The 22,810-nt window shown below is 35.4% G+C and overlaps 1 protein-coding gene across 2 annotated transcripts in view; it reads right to left on the bottom strand.

Moving 5' to 3' along the window:
• Nucleotides 1–22,810, bottom strand: part of SLIT2 (slit guidance ligand 2) — a 386,076-nt gene that overhangs the window by 108,460 nt on the left and 254,806 nt on the right. For both annotated transcript variants that reach the window (XM_043871492.1, XM_043871493.1), the window contains exons 9-11: nt 20,451–20,589; nt 1,259–1,330; nt 691–762 (exon numbers count right to left, since the gene is read on the bottom strand). In XM_043871492.1, the coding sequence (XP_043727427.1) occupies nt 691–762; nt 1,259–1,330; nt 20,451–20,589 (283 nt within the window). The remainder of the gene's footprint in view (nt 1–690; nt 763–1,258; nt 1,331–20,450; nt 20,590–22,810) is intronic.

Genomic DNA, 22,810 nt, shown 5'->3' with positions numbered 1-22,810 from the left:
TTAAAATTAAAATTTGAAATAATATATACTCTACTTAGTGGACTTCTGAAGATTTTATACAAATTTGAAGGAATAACAGTCTCTGTAAATTCACTTTAGAGTCACTCTAATTAATACAGCAATCTCCCTGGAAGTCCTTTTGACTTTAAAAAGCTGTCATACTTTTCTTATATTTGTTCTTTGAGAGATTAAAGCTGGTTCTTTCAGGGAAGTCTTTAAGGTGATGAAGTAGAGGGTTGGAGGGAGGTCCTTTCACCGGTTATCTTTCACTGTTCTCTGCACGACTTTACCTAGTATCATTTCTAAATGGGACTGTAATTGTCCCCAGTGACAGTGACTATGGGTTTAGGTATGGGATTATAAATGCAGTGCTGATTGGAGCCTCCAAAGTAAACATTTTCCCTTTACTTCTGTAAGAAAACACTGTCAAAAAAGGGGCTCATACTCGATCTCTAAACAGTAAAACTATCGAATTCTAAAATATAAACCCCTAAAAATTGGCTGATTTTAGTGACAGGTAGCAGTTCTCCATAAAAATGATAAAATTCACTAATGACTTATAATAATTAATACTGTTAATAACGCATAGTAAAACACATAAAGGAACATATCCCCTAAATCCAAATTAAAACATAGAGCCATTATTCCTTATGCATTCTACTTTCCTCCAGTTATGTGGTCAATACTTACAGTGAATTCAGAGAGCGTAGTCCTTGGAAAGCATCTGGTGCTAGCTCAGAGATCTGATTATTGCTCAGGTCGCTAAGATTAAAAATAGGGTTAGGTTAAATTAAATATAATGTCAGTGAGATTTACTGCAGGAGAAAGCTATTTATTGCCTTTCCATGTCAGTTTTGCACCTATCAGTATGTGTATAATATTTGCAACATCTGAAGCATCCTAAACTTTTTAAAAAATCACACTTGTAAATCAATTATTGGCTATTTTTCTAAATTATTATTAAAGACAGCATGTCTTATTTTAGAAAACAGAACAGTTAAGAATTTGACTGCATAATATATTGACCACATATGTTCACACTAGTGTGAATTAGTATGCTAAATTACAGAGAACTTAATAAATTAATATTTTAGCTTTTAACATTATACTATTATAGAACTAGCAACCAGATAGTCACATCGCTTAATATTTAAGCTGTCAAACACTTAAATATTCATACTTAAATGGATGTCTTTGCATGTTCATGACCTGTGTAATTTTTTAAAATTTCATTGATTTCAGAATATTATTCACTCACATTCTTCTAAGCTTTTTATACGGTGAGAAAGCTCCAGGAGGGATGACCTTGATTGAGTTCTGTTCTAAACGTCTGCAATGAAAAATATATTCAATTTTTAAATAGAAATGTGAGCTCTCAGATATGTTTAATTCAAGTCATGACAAGAAGCAAAGGTGATACGCTTCCTGAGTGATATTTTCTTGCTTTTTTCTCCAAAAAGACTATTAAAATTAATTGTGCTCCTCCCTAAACATGGTGCAAGATTGGGAGTAAAAACAAAGTAACTGTGAAAACAATAAGAAGATTCTGGTTTTTAAGCATTGTGGGTTCATTAATATTTAAGCCTGGACTTTGTATAAAAGAGAGAACACCTATGTTGGGAATACATTTTACCAAGTTCAATATCAGTAAGAGAAATATGTTTTAACACTGAAGAGATGTAGAACATGTTTTAGAGATAACTGTAACTCTTCCACAAAAGACATTATTGTTGAATATTAAATTTTATAAGCCATTTCCTCTACAGAAAGCATGTTATAGGTTGAAAAAACTGTTATATGCATAAAATTAAGTTTCAAGCTGCTTCTGAGGCAAAATCTTGAATTTTAAATCTGTAAGTACTACAGATATTTTTGGTAATACTCTCTGGACTCTGTCAATCCATTATGTGGATATTTCATGTGAAAACCACTGCAGGAAAGTGCATTTAAACACAACTGAAGTATTTTTATGATACACTAAAATCTGCAAGTTGAAAATAACCCTCTAACTTTACTCCATACTTCTGCGATCAAAGACAGACAAGATTTTACCAATCTAGTTATGAAAGACGCAAAATAGTATATTCCATAGGGTGTTTTGGTAAACATTTTAGTCCATTAAGAATGCTGTTTCTCAGCCTCCTCTCTACCTGTACAAATATCCTCAAGTGCACTTCCCAGCCCCTTCTCTCTCTTCTGCTCTGCATCCCAGAGAGCTGATTCCTGTGAACCACACAGTCCAGGCTCAAGCGCTGGCTTTTGTGAGACTTGGTCAGGGTGGGACGCTGAAGGAGGGAGGAAGGGAGAAGTCAAAGGAGTCTCCCCTTTTCTGCCTCACGGGGTGTCCTCAGCAGGGGTCTCATTTCCTTTATTTTCGCTCCTGCTAAGGAGTTCCTGACTTCACTCCTGACTTTGTATAATACTAGCTTCTCCTTAGTTCTGTACAGTCCTGGGGGTGGAAGCAGCTTTCTAACCTCTGTGTCACTGTCCACAGCTGTTTGACTCATTCATCATACTAATCCCATCTGCTGAAATACCTGGCATGAGTTCCATTCTTTCATCTGAATTAAAAAATATGTACACATATACATACGCATATACATTTATATTGGCAGGTAGATGCTTTACCATTAGTGACACCTAGGAAGCCCGTTAGTATATTTACATATAAATAGAATATACATATATAGACAATTTATAGGCTATATATGTATCATATACAGCAATTCATTTTTACTGAATGTTGGTAATACTTCGGCATTTATATGTATTACAAACATTTTTTTAATGAACATCAGATCAAAACAAAATATTTCTAGGAGGTTAAGTCAAATTTCTTAAATTTTGTTCTTTCCTGATTCCAAATCCGTTATTACAATACCACATTTTCTTCGACAGTCTCAGGGTTCACCCTCTGACCTCTTCGTCCCTACGTGCAATGGGCTTTCTCAGTCTTGCTCTTGAACTCACTGTAGCATTTGATATTGTGACCAATCCTTTCCCTGGGATGTGACACTGTATGTTGCTTATTCTTGGTCTGCTTTTCTCTTTTTAATTTATGGCTTCACTTTCTAGTCCTCTAAAGTGAATTATTCCCCAAGTTTCTGTCCTTTTCCTCTCTCACACAAAAGGAAAAATCTCGTCTCTGACGTGCAATGTTAACCATGAGTCTCCCCCTCCAAAAAGCAGAAGTCATTTTGTTCATATTAAAGACAAACTTAAGCTTAAACTATTTATGGAATACATAAATAAGAAAATTAAAATCACTCATAATACATCAGATCAGTGAATTTTGTTTTTCTGCATATATATTTATTTTATATAATTGAAATTTTACTGTATAGAGAATTGTGAGTTGAATCCTTTACACTAAATATAATATCATCTATGTTTTCCTAATCATCAAAAGTTTTGGAAGACCTTATTTTTTAGGCTTTCTTGATGACTGTCAAAATGGTCCATAGTTTCTTAATCATTTTTTATTGTTAGCCATTGAAATTAATAATAATTTTACATTATTATTAATAATATTCAGTTATTTTAAGATGACTAGTGTGCGGCCTTTTTTTGAAGCCTTCCTTTACTTTCTTTGGTATGGTTAATTGTATCTTTCTCTCTACTCAAGAGTCTTTTCTTCTAAACTCCTCTGCTCTTCTCTGACTGTATTAATTTTTCACATATCCCTTTTCTACCAGGCTGTTAGCTCCTAAGGGGCTGATTTACCCTAGAAGAAAACAAATAAATCCTATGAATAAAATAAGGATTTGGCACCTGGATTATTTATCTAGGTCTTAAGAAAGGGTTACTGTCTTCAAAAGTCCTAAGCATAGCAAAGGCTACTTTAACAATTTCACTGTTACATTTATTGATTACAACTTTATGAATTGATGGCTTAGTGACATATTTTTTTGTGATCCATTCTTGTAGTTGGATTTGAGTAGTTTAAAATGTCATAAATGAAATATAATAAAAACAAGCTATAGACGGAATACTATTGATTAAAGGACTTTCTTTAAATCTAGGTCAATGAAACATCATTTCAGTTTGTAAAAGATTTCTCAACATAATGTGTTGATGAGAAAAAATAAAAATTCTTAGTGTCTAGTATAGTATTTTTCTTTTAACAGTCATGCAAAACCAGATCATGCAATTACTTTTTGTAAATACAATTTCAGCTTCTTAAAAATAAGGAATCAGCAATTATTCATTCATTCAATCTGCAAATATTTAATGACTACTCAGGGCAACATTACATAATTGGAGTTCATTAGTGATTGAAATTATAGATATGTTTATACCCTCCTCGTGGACATTTTATTAACAAAATGTCCAATTTTACAGTTACATTTCCAACTATTTGTTCAATGAAAGCTTTTTTAAAACTGTGCTATTCAGTACTAAGATTTCTGAAATGTCAATATTAACCACAAATATGGCCAAACAAATTCTATCACTTATCATAACTAAAAAGCTTCTTCACATATTTAGAATTTTTAAAATTAAATAATGAATTCAAAAATTCATTTCTTATTTTAAAGTCTCAGAACCTAGAATACTTATAATGATCCCTAATTGTTCTAATGGTATTCAAATATATTTTATTGTAACTTGGTTTGTGTTGAATCTGCAATTAATTTCATTGATAATTATTCCTGCTAAAATAAAATACAATAAGACATAATGAGTGAGGCTATTTATTTTTTAGAAAATATATGCTCAAAAATTTATAAAATGAAAAGAATTCAAGATGAAATAATATTTAACTTTATATGCAAAATAGTAACTTAAATATAATGTAGCAATGCTGCATATATTATTCCATATTGCAATGTGCCGTGACTTACTTTCACATGGCAATCCATTTCATTTATAACATAAGCAACAGAAAGCTGAACTATGCTCTTCTGTATTTATCTATTTATTTCTAACTTGTTCCAAAAAAAAAGTATTTGAAACAAAACTTATATGGTCATTTACATTGACTCAGCAGCTAATTGGTTTTTGTGGCATTGTCTAGCAATCCACTAAGGCACAACGTAATTGCCTTCTTCATTCAAAGAGACAGATTCTCATGCAGGGAAATATTCTACCACTGATAGATGTCAACAAGTAAATTTTAAAATACTTAAAAATGTCTATTTTTTGTCTTCAGTAGACAAAATAATATGTACTTCCTATAAACTTTTAGGTCTCTAGGATAAATAAGTTTTGTGTTTTATTATAAGGACTTCATAATATATTTGACAAATGACAACACACATCTCAAAAACTGCCCTTTTTCTTCAAATAAGAGGTAAGGATTAAAACCAGATTATAAAAAATAAGGAAGAAAAAATTAGAGTTTTCAGGTGAAGGTTAAAAAAAAAGTAAATGAAATTTACTTTGCTATTCTCTAATCTTCTACTTTAATAGCAGAGAATCTGTTGAATTTTATACAGTACAAATTTAAATCCATTGTTCCATGAAGAATCTGATTAAAAACATTCCAGTGTTACAAAAACAGATAGTGTAAGGGCTGAGGTATATTTGCATGCTAAAGATAAAATCCACCATAATTAACAGCCTTGCAAATGTTAGCCCTTCATAAAAAGAAAACTCAATATTTTGAATTTCAAAGTAAAAATAGATTTAGAAAACTGAAAAAGAGAGGGAGAAAGTTTTATAAACCCTATTTGATAAAAGAAGCTTTTTTCATATAAAAAACGTCAGAACCTTTTATTCCACAGAATGTATGTGAATAATTCCAAAACATTTCATCCCTGGGTATAAGTATATCTGAAAGCAATTTGCTGTTACACTTCATCAAAACCAGAAGGGAGTTTTAGTAAGAAGTTCAATTTTAGTTAGAAGACAATTTTCTAACTGCTCTAATCAAAATATTCACAAGTATGCTTAACCAGTGAAGACCTTTCCTCCCTATTCCTATATATCTTTTTCCCTTGCTCTCTATTGCTTTTTTAAAAAATATGTTTTCACACATTTAGAGTTCCTAAAGAATAAACAGCTACCAAAATACATCACATTCTGGTGTCTATTTCAAAGATGGTAGAAAATAGGAAATTATTAGTAAATCTCTCTGCTGTACCATTATGGACACTTAGAACATGGAAATCATATGCAGGTATAGCTGGGCTCTATGACACATAAATACTCTACTACAGTTACTAACGAACAGATCTTATATCAGGAAAGTGTAAAACAAAACTGTAATTGGGTGATTAAAAATTCCAACTAGTTCCAAAGACATTTACACTGAATTAAACAACATTAGTTTATTTTAAATGACACTTTCAGCTCACTAGCTTTCAATATCCAAGCATTAGTTTCAATAAATTATTTTGACAAACTATAAAAAATAACATCCACATGCCAAAGCTGAAATGGCTCTCCCCAACAGGCATTTATGTTTTGTGTATGTATAGACATAAAGATTAAAAACAGGTAGCTCAGTGAGTAAAAGTGTGAACTTTATATAGGCTTGGGTTAAATTTAGAACCTGCCACTGATTAGCTCTGTGGACCTTGCAAAAGTTACTGTTGGTTGCTCTGTGTCTCAGTTTCTCTTTCTGAAAAATAAGAAAATAAACCCTGCTATAAATGTTTTGGTATAAATTATGAGATGTAGAAAACATATATGGTGTATTTTTCCAGTTCCAAAAATAGTGGGAAAAGTAAAAATGAGGATATATATGTGTATATATGTAACATATAACAAATGGCATTATATAATATCTATAGCAAATATTAGTTACACATAAACACAGATTATATAAAGGAATAAATCTGATACATGACTTGATGTCTAATGTGAAATAAATATTTATGGTTCAAAACACATTTTTAAACAAATTAGCAAGACAGGTTTTTTTTTTGCAGATAACTCATAACTGTATATTAAAGACCTACACTCATGCATCATTCTTACGGAGGCTGAACAAGCAATACAAATGGTTGCTGTTTCCATGATCAACATGATTAAAAAAGAGCACTTACTCTAATTTGAAAACTGAGAAACTCAAAAAAGGTTTTTACACCACCAGTAAAGTATGAGTTTGGACTGATTGTTTCTGTAACATACAGCCCAGATGCTGATTATACATGGCAATAAAACTGACAGTTCTTTGCATTTTCCCCATCTGCTTTCAACGTAAATGGCAAAAACAGCTGCCAAAGAATAGAACAGATTTAATGGGGTGAAGGCTGGGGTTGCAGAATGACTTTAGCTTCTGAGTCATGGACTATTCAGAGTAGACAAACATTCTCATCATAGGTAATGTCAGCCCTGCATTTGTAAAAGAGGAAGCAGTAATATTATTTTGCCATCAGAGATCCTCTTGCCTGTTACACAATAATTCTAAATAAGTACTTTATATTTTGGGGATATTACTTCTAACTTTAGCAGTAAATGCACGCCACTGAAATCTTTTATATGTCTCTACATAAAATGACCCAAGATTATTTTAGACTAGAATATTATTACTGTTATGTAATTGTGGTTACCAGAACTTTTTACGTTTAATAAATATCTTTAACAGCTGAGTGAATATTGGCCTCTAGAGGGACATACTTCACCTATAGCTGGCATTTTTGCCTTAAGACTATGTCCATCCTAATTGATTATCAACAATTCCTATTTTGGGATGACTTGTTCCTGAAAACTGTCCATTTCCTTAATCTTATTTTATTTCCTGTAATGTCATTCTGGGTATACAAAAAATTGATGTTTTCATAGTAAAAATAACTCTTTTCCATTTGGTCTTTAAGCATCTAAAGTAAAACAAAAATGTGTGTTTGAGTTCCTATTGACCTCGTATTTCAGGCAATGACATTCTGAATGAGTGTTAAAATTTTTATGTATTTATATGGACACATACTCAAATGCAAACAAAAGTGCACTCAATACACAGAACCACGTAATTTAGATTTAGAGAGAAAAATGGGCTAAGACACGTGACTCACCAATTTCAGGGTGACAGAGTACAGATTCATAATGTCAGTAGCAATCAGTTTTCATATATAAATTTTCCCTCACAATCCAAGAAAGACAAACAGAAGTTTTGCTGCTTTGTTTTTCATTAATAACTAAAAGCTTTTGGATGCTTAATGTAAGTTAGGCATTGACTAAGTCTCCTATTTGGTAATAATTTTAATTTTATAAACATTACACAAATTACCTTTAATGGCATAATTCAATGAATAGATAGCAACTAGCCTTCTCCCCGACGCCTGCACAGAATTATTGCCCAAGTCATCTGTTATCTTTCCCTTAAAGTTCAGATAACACTATGATTGCTAGTAGAATTTGAACTATAAAAGATTCAGCTTACTTTTTCAGGCTGATTATATGACCATCAATCAATAACTTAATTCTTTAAAGGAATGACAATTTTATTCACCTGAAAATGAATAATACTTTGTGCCCCGGCTGTCTTCATTTTTATGTTAAAGTCTACACAGGTCTTATTCATATCTGATGGGTCTTCATTGCTTTCCTGTAGAAGTTCTAGTGACTCAACCACAATAGCACTTGAGTCACTTCTTGGAATAACTTCTCACTACTATCTGCTGCTAAGCCTGTCTTTATTATACCTTCTATAGACTCTTTGTATCAAAAGTGGTTCTCTACTCCATGTCAGAGTGATTTTTCTAACTAACAAAGCAAATCATACTACAATGCTCAAATTTTCCCCTTCTATTCTATTGTCATCAGGACAGTGATTTTTCAAGATTAGGCTTTCACTGTATGTTCTAACCACTAAAACTGTTTTAATTTCCCGAAAACATACAACTCTTTCACTTTTCTGGGTCTTTGCATATACTCTTTCCACTCTCTAGAAAACCCCTGATCTCTCTGCTTGCAAAACACATCCTCATACATGAAGACTCTTTCTCCCAGGAAAATCAAGATATTCCTTTCTCTGTCTTCCCATGCATATGTATTTTATTACTTATCATGTAGCTTTTAAAATTTCTGTTGTATAAAACTTAAGTTCTCTATGTTTTAAACATTTTGAAAGCTGAAACTGTGACCTCTCATCTGTAATGCCTGATGCAAAGTAGGCACTCATAAATAGTGTTGATTATGCAGTACATGAAAAAAAAGCTTACATTTCCACATGTCATTCTCTGTTGCAATAATATTCATCAGACACCTTGGAATTTTTAAGGGAAACCAGCTGGAGCATCTGCTTTTACCCTTCTAGCCATTTGAATACTTCTTTTTCACTAATTCATTTATAATTTTATCATACTCATTTTCATATCTTGTCTAACATTACAAATGTTTAATTCATTCTTCTACACTTTTCTCTTATGAAAGCCATTGTGGCTTTCTGCTTGAATGATCAAACAACTCAACAACAATAGAAGAACATAAAAAGTATGTGTATACATGCATGTAACATATACTTTATAGATATAAATTTTTGTGAAATTAGGTACAAATAAGAAACAAATCAATATATTGAAAAGGCAACACACAGAATGGGAGAAATATTTGCAAATCATATATAAGAGGGATTAATATCCTAAATATATAAAGAATTCACACAACTCAGTCGAAAAAAAGCAAGTAACCAAAATAATGAATGACCAAACAAACTGAACAGACATTGTTCCAAAGGTAACATACAAATGTGGTGAGTAGCTATATGAAGACGTGCTCGACATCACTTATCATTAGAGAAATGCAAATGAAGACCAGTGAGGTATCACCTCACACCAGTTAGGATGGCTATTATCAAAAAGATAAGAGAAAAAAATTGTTGGCAAATTATGTGGAAAAAGGGAAACTCTATGCACCATCGGTGAGAATGAAACCATGATGGCAAACAGTACTCTGTGCTGTGCTTAGTCGCTCAGTTGTGTCCGATGTCTGCGACCCCACGGACTGCAGCCCGCCAGGCTCCTCTGTCCATGGAGGTTCTCCTGAGCCACCAAGGAAGCCCAAGAATACTGGAGTGGGTTGCCATGTCCTCCTCCAGGGGATCTTCCCGACCCAGAAATTGAACTGAGGTCTCCTGCATTGCAGGCAGATACTTTACCAGCTGAGGTACCAGGGAAGCCCCCAAAACAACTACAATATGCTCCAGCAATCCCACTCTTAGGCATATACCTGAAGGAACCGAAATCATTATCTCTAAGCAGTATTTGCATCTCCATGTTTTTGCAGCTTTATTCACTAATGGCAAATTATGGAAACAACTGAAATGTACTATGACAGATAAATGGATAAAGGAACTGTGGTATGTACACTATGGAATATTACATAGCCAATAAAAGAAAGAGAATACTGTCATTTGAGACAACACAGATAAACCAGGAGGGCATAATCTTAGTGAAGTAAGGCAAACAGATAAGTACAAATACTGTATGTTTTCACTTATATGTGGAACCAAAAAAAAAAAAAAAGAAAGATGATTTCACAAAATAGAATAGTGATTGGCAGAGGCTGGTGGTTGGGGAGGTGTATGTCAACAGGTACAAATTTTCAGTTATAAGAAGAATAAATTCTGAGAGTCTAATATACAGCATGGTAACTACAGTTAATATATTTCAAATACTGTATACTTAAAAACTGCTCACAGTAGAACTTAAGCATTCTCACCAGACACAAAAAGAGTTAACTATTTGAGGTGATGAATGTGTTAATTATCTTGATCTTTGTAATCACCACACAATGAATAAGTATATCAAATCATCATGATGTACCCTTTGAATATATACAATTGTGTTTGTCAATTATTCCTTAGAAAAATTGTTAAAAAGGAAGTAAATTGAGGGAAATCGATGCAAATAATTTTCTTATCATGAACCTATGCTCTTAATTAGAGATGCCAATGGAACATTTCAAGCAAAGATGGGCTCAATAAAGGACAGAAATGGTATGGACCTCACAGAAGCAGAAGATATTAAGAAGAGGTGGCAAGAATACACAGAAGAACTGTACAAAAAAGATCTTCATGACCCAGATAAGCACGATGGTGTGATCACTCACCTAGAGCCAGACATCCTGGAATGTGAAGTCAAGCGGGCCTTAGGAAGCATCACTACGAAAAAAGCTAATGGAGGTGATGGAATTCCAGTTGGGCTATTTCAAATCCTGAAAGATGATGCTGTGAAAGTGCTGCACTCAATATGCCAGCAAATTTGGAAAATTCAGCAGTGGCCACAGGACTGGAAAAGGTCAGTTTTCATTCCAATCCCAAAGAAAGGCAGTGCCAAGGAATACTCAAACTACTGCACAATTGCATTCATCTCACACACTAGTAAAGTAATGCTCAAAATTCTCCAAGCCAGGCTTCAGCAATATGTGAACCGTGAACTTCCAGATGTTCAAGCTGGTTTTAGAAAAGGCAGAGGAACCAGAGATCAAATTGCCAACATCCGCTGGATCTTTGAAAAAGCAAGAGAGTTCCAGAAAAACATCTATTTCTGCTTTACTGACTATGCCAAAGCCTTTGACTGTGTGGCTCACAATAAACTGTACAAAATTCTGAAAGAGATGGGAATACCAGACCACCTGACCTGCCTCTTGAGAAACCTATATGCTGGTCAGGAAGAAACACTTAGAACTGGACATGGAACAACAGACTGGTTCCAAATAGGAAAAGGAGTACATCAAGGCTGTATATTGTCATCCTATTTAACTTATATGCAGAGTACATCATGAGAAAAGCTGGGCTGGAAGAAGCACAAGCTGGAATCAAGACTGGTAGGAGAAATATCAATAATCTCAGATATGCAGATGACACCACCCTTATGGTAGAAAGTGAAGATGAACTAAAAAGCCTCTTGATGAAAGTGAAAAGAGGAGAGTGAAAAAGTTGGCTTAAAGCTCAACATCCAGAAAACTAAGATCATGGCATCTGGTTCCATCAATTCATGGCAAATAGATGGGGAAACAGTGGAAACAGTGTCAGACTTTATTTTTTTGGGCTCCAAAATCACCGCAGATGGTGATTGCAGCCATGAAATTAAAAGACGCTTACTCCTTGGAAGGAAAGTTATGACCAACCTAGACAGCATATTAAAAAGCAGAGACGTTACTTTGCCAAAAATGTCCATCTAGTCAAGGCTATGGTTTTTCTAGTGGTCATGTATGGATGTGAGAGTTGGACTGTGAAGAAAGCTGAGTGCTGAAGAATTGATGCTTTTGAACTGTGGTGTTGGAGAAGACTCTTGAGAGTCCCTTGGACTGCAAGGAGATCCAACCAGTCCATCCTAAAGGAGATTAGTCCTGGGTGTTCATTGGAAGGACTGATGCCGAAGCTGAAACTCCAATACTTTGGCCACCTGATACAAAGAACTGACTCATTGGAAAAGACCCTGATGCTGGGAGGGATTGGGGGCAGGAGAAGGGGACAACAGAGGATGAGATGGCTGGATGGCATCACCGACTGGATGGACATGAGTTTGGGTAAACTCCGGGAGTTGATGATGGATAGGGAGGCCCGGGTGCTGCGATTCACGGGGTCGCAAAGAGTCGGACACGACTGAGTGACTGAACTGAACTGATGCTCTTAATAAAAATGAATTTTCTTTACAAAGATGATTACTCTTCTATTTAATTCAATAGCAATTAATGATATCAAGATAATGAAGATATGCATATAAAATTGAGAATTTTGCCATGATAAAGATGAAAACACTCCAATGATTATTAGTGAACTCAATGGTCTCTGGAACTACAGATACAGTTTAATCTATAAATGTATTTTACCAAATTTATCTTATACTCTTTTGCTGTGGAACTATCAAAATTGCTGTAGGGATTACACTAAGCATGGCTACTGATAACTAAGAATTAAGTAAGATGTTTGTTCTGAGGAAACACAATGGTGATCTTTATTTTGTATATTGAACAAAATGCTCTCTGCATTTTGTAGGAAGTGAAATTACTATGTATTTCTCTAAGCTCCTAATTTATAATGGAATCATGATATGAAAACTTCAGGCAGAGATTTATTCAATATTGTCTAAATAATAAAAGGAAAAAGTGAAAGTGAAAGTTGCTCAGTCATGTCCGACTCTTTGCGACCCCGTGGAATAGACCATGGTATTCTCCAGACCAGAATACTAGAGTGGGTAGCTGTTCTTTCTCCAGGGGATCTTCCCAACCCAAAGATCCTGCACTGCAGCTGGATTCTTCACCAGCTGAGCCACCAAGGAAACCTCGAAAGTCAAGGTAATTTAATTTACATGTGCTATAAAAATTAGTCGAACTACATTTTATATTTATTTTTAAAATTTATGTTCAAAATCTGCATAATTAAAAGAAAATGAAACAATTACACAGCATGACAGCTATCCTGTGAGCTAAGACATTCCTGAGTACATGTTAAAGTAAAAAAGTCATGCTTGATTTCATGAGTACTTGTATCTTTCCTAATAAGCTAATATTCAATAGACTATTTAAAAACATACTGATCAAATCTAATTTATATATCCCTACCACGGTGGCTTAGACCGTGTAGAATCCACCTGCAATGAAGGAGACTTGGGTTTGATCCCTAGGTTGGGAAGATCCTATGGAGAAGGGAATGGCTACCCACTGTAGTATTACTGCCTGGAGAATTCTATGGACAAAGGAGCCTGGTGGACTACAGTTCACGGGGTTGTAAAGAGTCAGACTCGACTGAGCGACTAAAGCATTCACTTTATCACCAAGAGAAACTCAAATAACTTTGAAATATGTAGATTCAAAAGTTGACAAGTACAATTTAATTGAAATAAGGATTCAAAGTTTTGGAAGGGGCAAATACAAAAGTAGCATGTAGTAGGGTTAAACACAAGAAGAGTGCCTAAACAGAAATGGAGGACAAAGATACATTTTTAAAATCAGATAGTCAATGCCAAACATGCAGTTTATAATCAGATACAGCATTCAAGAATCATTCTCACTTTCATTTCTTTATAAATATGCATGCAAGTGATCCAGAGGAAACAAAAGGAAAAAAATGTACTCCTAAACTTCATATCCAACCTCCAACATTGTGAATCTCTTTGAAAGAGTCTTCTTTACGACTAGCTGAGTACAAGCAGTGCAGTGAGCTTGTATCACAGAGTGAGTTCCCTTTCCATTTTACTCAATGTATGCTTAACTGCTCAGTTATGTCCTACTCTTTGCAACCATTTGGACTGTAGCCCTCCAGGTTCCTCTGTCCGTGAGATTTTTCAGGCACGAATACTGGAGTGGGTTGCCATTTCCCACATCCCAAACAAGCACTATAACTTGAGAATTTGCAACACATCTTAGAAACCACTAGACAACCCTCATAAGACCTGACCTGAGAACTTTACTACCAGAATTTCCCTTCCCAAAATTTGAACACAAATTTGAACAAAATCTGAAGATCAGAGAAGATCCCTGATCAGGGACTTCAGACAAATTAAAAGACAAATTGTATGGCTCCAGGCTTTGGAGGCCTGGAAAATGCAACCAAGATTAAAAACAGTAAGAACTAAGAGTGAACAAGACATACTAAATTGTCACAACCGAGGTCTAAATGTCCTCTGTGATTTATGGAATTTCTGTACAATGGTTTGGATAGGTGATATGCCACAGAAAATCTATAACTGGATTGAAGAGAACTAAATGTCTACTTTATAGCAATCTATCACATGGCATTCAAAATATTATACCTCAAGATTTAAGAAATTAATTCAGAGGATTTGATATACAGAGAATCAATTTGCTATTAATGATTTTGATGCCATGGGTCAGACCATGTATAGACTTGCCTGAGGTTTTCCATCTGTATGAAAACAAGGTGCTCAACCAGCAGAGTTCAAAGCAGCAAAGTGCTGGACAGCTTCTGGGGCAGCAACAACTTTCTTCTAAATCTAATTCTACCTGATATTACACATCCTATTTTCCCTCATCTATCTTCACTAGTTGATTCTCCTTCATCACATTTTCTTTTATTATGAAGAATAGAGGCTTGGAGGATCTCCTGAGCTCGTGTCTTAGATCACCCACTCATCCCCAATACTGTTCTTCTTCCCACCCACACTGTGTTAAGTTTGAGGACAAAAGTCGTGAAGAAAAAAGATATGGTCCTGCCCTCGTTAAGCTTGCAGTCTAATAAGGTAGTTTGACATTAACCAGAATTATCAAATTAAGTTGTGATAACTTCTATACAGACAAAATCTAGGGAGATATGAGATTATTTAATAGAGGCTAGGAAAGAAGACAACAGTTCTAGACATAAAGCAATACAAATACAATTCCTATACCTTCACGCCTTGTCTTTCTCTCTGTTTCTTCCCTTCATATGTAAGTTTCTTAAAGTGTCCTGTTTTCTGATATTTGCCTCTTCTGATTTTTTTCATTCATCCCTTTTATGATATTCCAACAAGCTAAGCCACATCTACCTTTTTTTGGCAGCTGGATAGAAGATGGAACATGGGTTTTGGAGCCAAATAAATCTAAGGCTGAGGCAGTTTAGTCACTTCACAATTAAATGACTTTTTTTTTTTCTTTTTAAACAAGATTTCTTAATTGTTTTGAGCCTGGTCTATTTTCTTTCCTTTTTGTTTGGTCTCACCACACAGCATGCAGGATCTTACTCACAAATCCCTGCAGTGGAAGCACAGATTCTTAACCACTGGACCACTAGGGAAGTCCAGAGCTGGTCTTTTTAAAATAGCAAGATGAAGTTGTCAGCTTTCAAGGGATTAGAAATGTCTGATAACTTGCAAAAAAAAAAAAAAAGAAATTCTACTGATAATATATGGTAAAAATCCAGATTGAAAACTATATGAAAACTATGAAAGGAGCTTATAATGTTCAGTTCATTATGTATTAAAAATATGGAACTCATAACAAATTTTAAACAAGATGTTGCCCAGCTTTATTTCTACATTTATGAATCTTACTGATTCTTTAATAAAAAATATAAGAGTAATAAAATAAATGAGTCACTAAGCTACTAACCTGTGCCACTATAAAGAATGGTAATGGGGTATTTTGTTGGAGTTGAAGATCAATAGGATTTATTACCAGATGCTCTACTGATAGAGCTGATAATGTAATAGTCAGAGAAGTAAAATTCACCTAGAGCTTTGCATGTTTCCATCTCTCCTTTATTATAGCTTTACCTGATACACCATCTCAACACAGACAAACTCAATGGGACATATATTTAGTGTAACTTCCAGCTGCTAATTTCCATCATCATACAAAAATCCATAGAGCATGCAACTGTAAGAAAAGCTCTATGACAAAAAGCAGACTACATGAGATAAACTATTTGAAATGTTCCCTGTTCCTTTCAGTCTGTTACGTCACAACTCACTCCTCTTTTCTGTCGGCAACAGTATTTTCATCTCCTTTCCTATGATCAAGATTTGAGCAGTTTCCTTCCAGGTCCAGAACACTCTTGCTCCCACATACATCTTAACTCACACTCTCATGCCTGTGTTAGTCACTCAGTCATGTCTGACTCTTTGTGGCCCCATGGACTGTAGACCACAGGCACTGTCCATGGAATTCTCCAGGCAAGAATACTGGAATGAGTACCTATTTTCTTGTCCAGGGGATCTTCCCAACCACAGGGATCAAACCTGGTCTACTGCATTGCAGGCAGATTTTTTTACCATTTGAGCCACCGGGGAAGCCCCTCATGACTCTCTAAACTTATTCTTACTCTCTGATTATATAAGGACTGCATAATTCTGTACCTCAAAATAAATTCAAGTCTGCCCTTTACAGTGGCAATTGTCTTCTTAAAAAATCCCTTCTCAGTCAAACTCTTCAAACTACTCCATATCTGTTCTCTTCAACATTCATCACCTCTAATCTTTCTTAACACTCTGAAAAGTGACTCATTTGCCTATCATTCTATCTGGAACCCTTCAAGAGTAATATGGTCAAGTTCTGAGACTTATTCTCAGACCTCTTCTTGGTTCATCAGCTGGAGTATCTGACTCCGTAGATCATTTTTCCTAGAAGCCCCTTCCTCCTTTATCTATTGTGGCCATCTTCTCTTTTAATTAAGTTCTCTCAGGTTTCTCTTCTTTTTCTCCTGTCCATTGGCCATTTGATGCCTTCAACTATCTACTTTGTTTTTTGCAATATCAGTTACTCCAAAGTCTTTGTCTAAAATCATGTCTTGCTCCAAATTATGACAGTCTTTATTGTTATAGTATCTCTAAACTCTACTATGTTTTTTGCAATATCAGTTACTCCAAAGTCTTTGTCTAAAATCATGTCTTGCTCCAAATTATGACAGTCTTTATTATTATAGTATCTCTAAACACCTTATTGGACATTCAGTATTGCACAAATTTTGCTTACCATCATCTTCCCCCCCAGTTTTGGTACTGCTCCTCAGTTTTTTTATATACGATGTTATAACCACCATATCCATATCCCTCATACTTAAAATTTTGGCATCATCTCTGGTTCATTTTTCTCCGTTATTCTCTCGTCTCATCAAATGCCAAATCCTATTAATTCTGCTTCTGTATTGGCTATCACATGTGCTTACACATCATCATTCCAGCTATTACCTCCTAGCTCCTGATCTCATGACCTCTCCCCTTGACCAACACAATAGAAGCCTCAAGCCTGGTTTTCTCTTCTGCCAAACTGGTGGTACATAGATGTCAGATTAATCTCCTTGGAGATTCAAACTCCTGTGTTTGAACACATTCCAAAGAAAGATTTAGATCCTCATACTATCAAGCGCCTCCATGAATTAGTTTCAACCTACCTTTTCAAATTTATCTTTTTTCCTGAACTCTCCCAGATACCAAATACCCATCAAACTGAGTTCCTGTTTGGCAGTATTTTAGATTTCCATTCCTATTGCCTGTGCTCATAATGTTAATTACTTCTGAAAACTCTTTCTCATCTTTGCAATTACATTCACTAATTATCCTTCAAGGCCTGTCTCACACATTACCTCCTACATGAAGGCTTCAACAATCGAGGTATCATTCATTGAATGATTGCTATCTTCTAAGCACATGAGGGGGCTTCCCAGGTGGCGCTAAAGGCAGAGAACCATCTGACAAGGCAATAGACATAAGAGACGTGGGTTTGATCCCTGGGTTGGGATGATCCCCTGGAGGAGTGCATGGCAAAATCCACTCCAGTATTCTTGCCTGGAGAATCCCACGGACAGAGCCTGGTGGGCTACAGTCCATGGTGTCACAGAGTCGGACACGGCTCGAGCACGCACGCACAAGCATATGAAGCCCTACATATGTTAATTCTTTCATTACAAACTAACAACAATGGTTAGTTCAGAGGTGGAGACAATCCTATGAAGGATAAGTAGCTTGCCTATAGCTTCATAGTTAGTAAGGGATAGGCAGACTTCAGGTTCCAACTAAAGTTTTCAGACTCTAGTTAACTACTATAACCTGCTTTCCACTTTAGGCCCTCTGTAATAAACACCATGAACTTTAATTTTCCCTCTTTTACAATGTCTGTTACTTTGTACCTCATTTCACAGCTTTTAATTTGCATGCCACTTGATAGAGATCTCTGGAGAATGCATGCTGCTCTTCCATAGTAAGTGCTTACTTAATTAATGTTTGGCCTGAATAGATGGACACACAATTCTGTTATGTGAACACTTACTATGTCTTTCTAATATTTACTCTGTCATATATTACATCTTCTAAGATGAGAGGCTTTTGGTAATCTATGGCTGTAAAATTCGATGGAGATGTCTGTTTTGAGGCATTATTTTCCATGATGCTTCAACATGTACTTCTTACTCTAATTAAGCTCAACTGTGCAATTCCTAAAGCGAAATGCTCACCGCCACCTCTGCCCTTTGTCCCCAGTGTTCCTCCTTTGCAGAATGTCACTTGCACTTTCCAAGGCACATAGTACTCTTCTTTTAATGTTAGTTAAAATATGCAAATGTTCTTTGTGGCCAAGGTAGTGTTCCCTCAATTAAAAATTTGATGAAAATAATATTATGATGTGCAAATGTTTATTCTATTTCTGTGTCAAGCACTGCAAAGCTATAAGTACACTTTTAAGCACATATTAAATACTTTAAATTAATATTAGTGGGTCTTCTGAATTAAGATTATCCTCTGATAAAATAGGGCAGTTAATAGGTGAAAAAATAATGAATAGTTCTTGAAAATGACTTGATTTTTTCGGTGCTTGCTCTGGAGGCCTATCGGCTTCCCTAGTGGCTCAGTGGTAAAGAATCTGCCTGCAATGCAGGAGCCCTGGCTCGATCCCTGGGTCGGGAAGAACCCCTGGAGGAGTGCATGGCAACCCAGCCTAGTGCTTTTGCTAGAGAATCCAATGGACAGAGGAGCCTGGCAGGCTACAGTCCATAGGGACGCACAGAGTCAGGCATAACTGAAACAACTTAGCATGCATGCAATATAAGTCGGGGAGGCCATGGCACCCCACTCCAGTATTCTTGCCTGGAAAATCCCATGGACAGAGAAGCCTGGTGGGCTACAGTCCATGGGGTCACAGCGAGTCAGATACAACTGAGTTACTGAGCAGCAGCAGCCGCATGTAGGCCTATCACAAGAAGTTGTTCATATTTTATTATTTCAACCAAACATGTCAAAAATATTAAATTCAAATTTAGAGTTAATTATATATATATGTATATATATATATACACACACACACATCATAGACTAGATGGTTAAGAAGTGATTTCTTATTTAGTAGATACTAAGGTAAACATTTTCCCTAATGCTCACTTCCCAAGATGATAAAAGCAGCCCACTTTATATTTTATGTGACCTTGTTTTTATCCACATGACTTACATTTGGCAAGGACACAGAAATGAACCCAGCAGATGCATACAAAACAGGTATGAAATATTTTGTCAAAAGAACTTAACTTTTAATGGAGGCAGCCATTGGGTCAAATAAATTAAACGCTCACTAATTTAAAAATATTACATATTTTGATTTGATCTTTTTTATACTATGTAGCAGATTCATACAACAATTCAAGTAAAACAGTGAAACAGCATTTTAAAATGTGATGTCATGAGGAGGGAGACACCATCTAGTTATCTTGTTTCTATAATCTAGTACCCCACATTTTCTTTTACCGTCCCCCCACCATACCCACTCCAAGTAGAAATGGACAAGGGCAGATCTCCGGATTCACCTGGAGAGACAACGTACTCACATTCTTATTTTTCCTAAAGAGCCTAGTAACACTTTCTGAAGAAAAGGCAAAGTACTATTTTTCCTTAAAATGCATTCCTTTTAATTCTACCTGAGCTAAAAAAACAAATACAAAAAAAAAAAAAAGAAAGAAAGAAATCCTAGCCACTTCAACAATACATTTAATTAAACAGAGTAAGGGTCAACACAATTTTGAAAGGAACATTTGTCTAAGCTGATCGATCAAATTGGCCTTTGAAATACCCAGATTCTCCTAAAGAAAATCAAGGCTTGGGTCACTGGGGAGGAGGGGATAAGAGGGAATTTGGGGCACATACATTTCTGTGATGGTCTCTGGCAGATTTGTGGGGATCTCAGTGAGACCTTTCCCACGGCAGTCTACGATGTTGTTGCTACAGGTACAAGCAGCTGGGCAGTGCAAAACACTGCAAGAAGGAGCCATAAATGACTGGTGACCTGAAAAAGAAACAAGCAGAAGTTGTATTTTTTCCTGAATTTCTTAAGTGTGAAACATGTACAGTTGGTTCAAATCACAAGCATGTTACTGAACAGAAATGCATGTATTTAAATATCAGATCATATGATGACACTATGTTTCTAAAATAAGTTTTAGGAAGCATGCATTTATGTCTTGGGATCAACATAGGTAAAACAAATGAAATCTTTAAAACTACAAAAACGATAATTTTTAAAATTTGAAAGATTTAAGAGAAAGGTTAAATTCTGATTTGAAACTAGAATTCTATACAAAACTATTATGAATTTCAAAAAAAGCAGCAATTTCAGATTAATATCTGTATTTCATTTCTAATAAGCTTAGGTAAAGCTTGGTCTTGACTAAATTTAAGTAGCTTAACTTACTTTAACTTAAAGAAGGAAAGGAAAATAACAAAACTTCCCTCTTGGGGAACATAACTGTTGATACTAAATAAGTAATCTTGTGCAGATAAGTATGGGGAAAATAAATGATGCTAAGTTTGAGTTCTAAGTAGGTTCAAAATTACTGCTTTTTTTGAAGTCGTGATAGTTGTATCATGTCATTCTGTTAGTTGTAATCTAGATGACTTTTTGACTTTGTATAGCTTAAAATGTTAGCCTAAGTAGTTACACACAGGTATATGTTTTTACTATTCAATACCAAAATTTTTCTGTTCAAACAGTAAACAACAGACCATCAGGCATGTTGTAGCAAATGGGCGTCTGTAAACGCCGGGTTTGTCCCTGCAGCAGGGCCAGCCCTCTCTGCTCTGCAGAGAAAGGGCCCTAGCAGAGGGATTCACAGGGAAGAAGCTGCTGGCTAACTACTAACCCGATCCCTCTCAACAAGTTCTCATACTTTACAAAAATAGCCTCAGTCTAAATAAGAAACGTCAACTTGCCTTCTTCCTCATCTAGAAAACAGGAAGGAAAAAGTGAAGAGAGAAAAAAGTGGTTAGTAACGAATTGTTAGTCATTTCCTTATTGAATTTTTTATAAAGCAATCAGACCTATTGACAACGTTCCATAACATTACATGAAAATTTGTTTGAGTTACAAGATGAGAAAACACATAAAAAGGTTGAAAAGGGAGCAATAAAATAGAATCCTGAACTAGCATGTCTTCTCACTCTGCCTTTAGGAAACTGCTATTTATGATGCTTTGAAAGTGAAAGAGATAACTGCTCAGTTGTGTCCCACTCTTTGCGACCCCCTGCACTGTATAGCCCACCAGATTCCTCTGTCCATGGGATTCTCCTGGCAAGAACACTGCAGTGGGTTGTCATGCCTTCCTCCAGGGGATCTTCCTGACCCAGGGATCCAACCCAGGTTTCCTGTATTACAGGCAAATTCTTTACCATCTGAACCACCAGAGAAGCCTCTTATGATGCATTATAAACATAAATATTTTAAAATTTTGCTTTATTGTTATTTTGAACAAACATTTCTAAAGCAGAAACAGTCCTATATTTATGAATTATATGTTAATATTTATGCAACATGTGTATGCATGTGTGGTAAGTCACTTCAGTTGTGTCTGGCTCTTTGTGACCTATGGACAGTAGCCTGTCAGGCTCCTCTGTCCATGGGATTCTCCAGGCAAGAACGCTGGAGAGGGTTGCCATGCCCTCGTCCAGGGAATCTTCTCGACCCAGGGACTGAACCCTCATCTCTTACATCTCTTGCAATGGCAGGCGGGTTCTTTAGCACTAGTGCCACCTGGGAAGGCCCTTATGCAACATATTAACATGTAATTTATATGAACTGGGAATCAGACTGTGCAGGTTGAGATCCCTGAGCTCAACTCTATCACCCTGCACAAGGTTACTTACCATCTCTTTTTCTTAGCATTTAAATCTCTCATATAAAGATAATATTACATTTCTCTACAGATGTTATCAGGGAGGTAAATATACATGAAATACTTAAACACACAGAAAGACATGAAAGCCACCTATTGATACTTTACATAACCTATGTCTTATTTTTGTTTTTAGATTTTTGTTACTGAAGCCAGTCATTGATCTCTTTTAGGTAGAACTGAACGACTGACTAGTACATATGTATACATGAAAAGTCTTTTATCACTTTTCAACTATAGTTCTATTACTTTTTCAATTTCCCAGCCAGGGAATCCAATTCTTGTTTACCATTTTTCCAATGGTTAATATCAAAGTAAGAATGATCCTACTTAAAGGGA

This window comes from Cervus elaphus, chromosome 17 (assembly GCF_910594005.1).
Source record: "Cervus elaphus chromosome 17, mCerEla1.1, whole genome shotgun sequence".
In the NCBI taxonomy this organism is placed as follows: Eukaryota; Metazoa; Chordata; class Mammalia; order Artiodactyla; family Cervidae; genus Cervus; species Cervus elaphus.
Note: the sequence above shows the minus strand (reverse complement) of the source record. Positions and strands in the feature narration are given on the sequence as shown.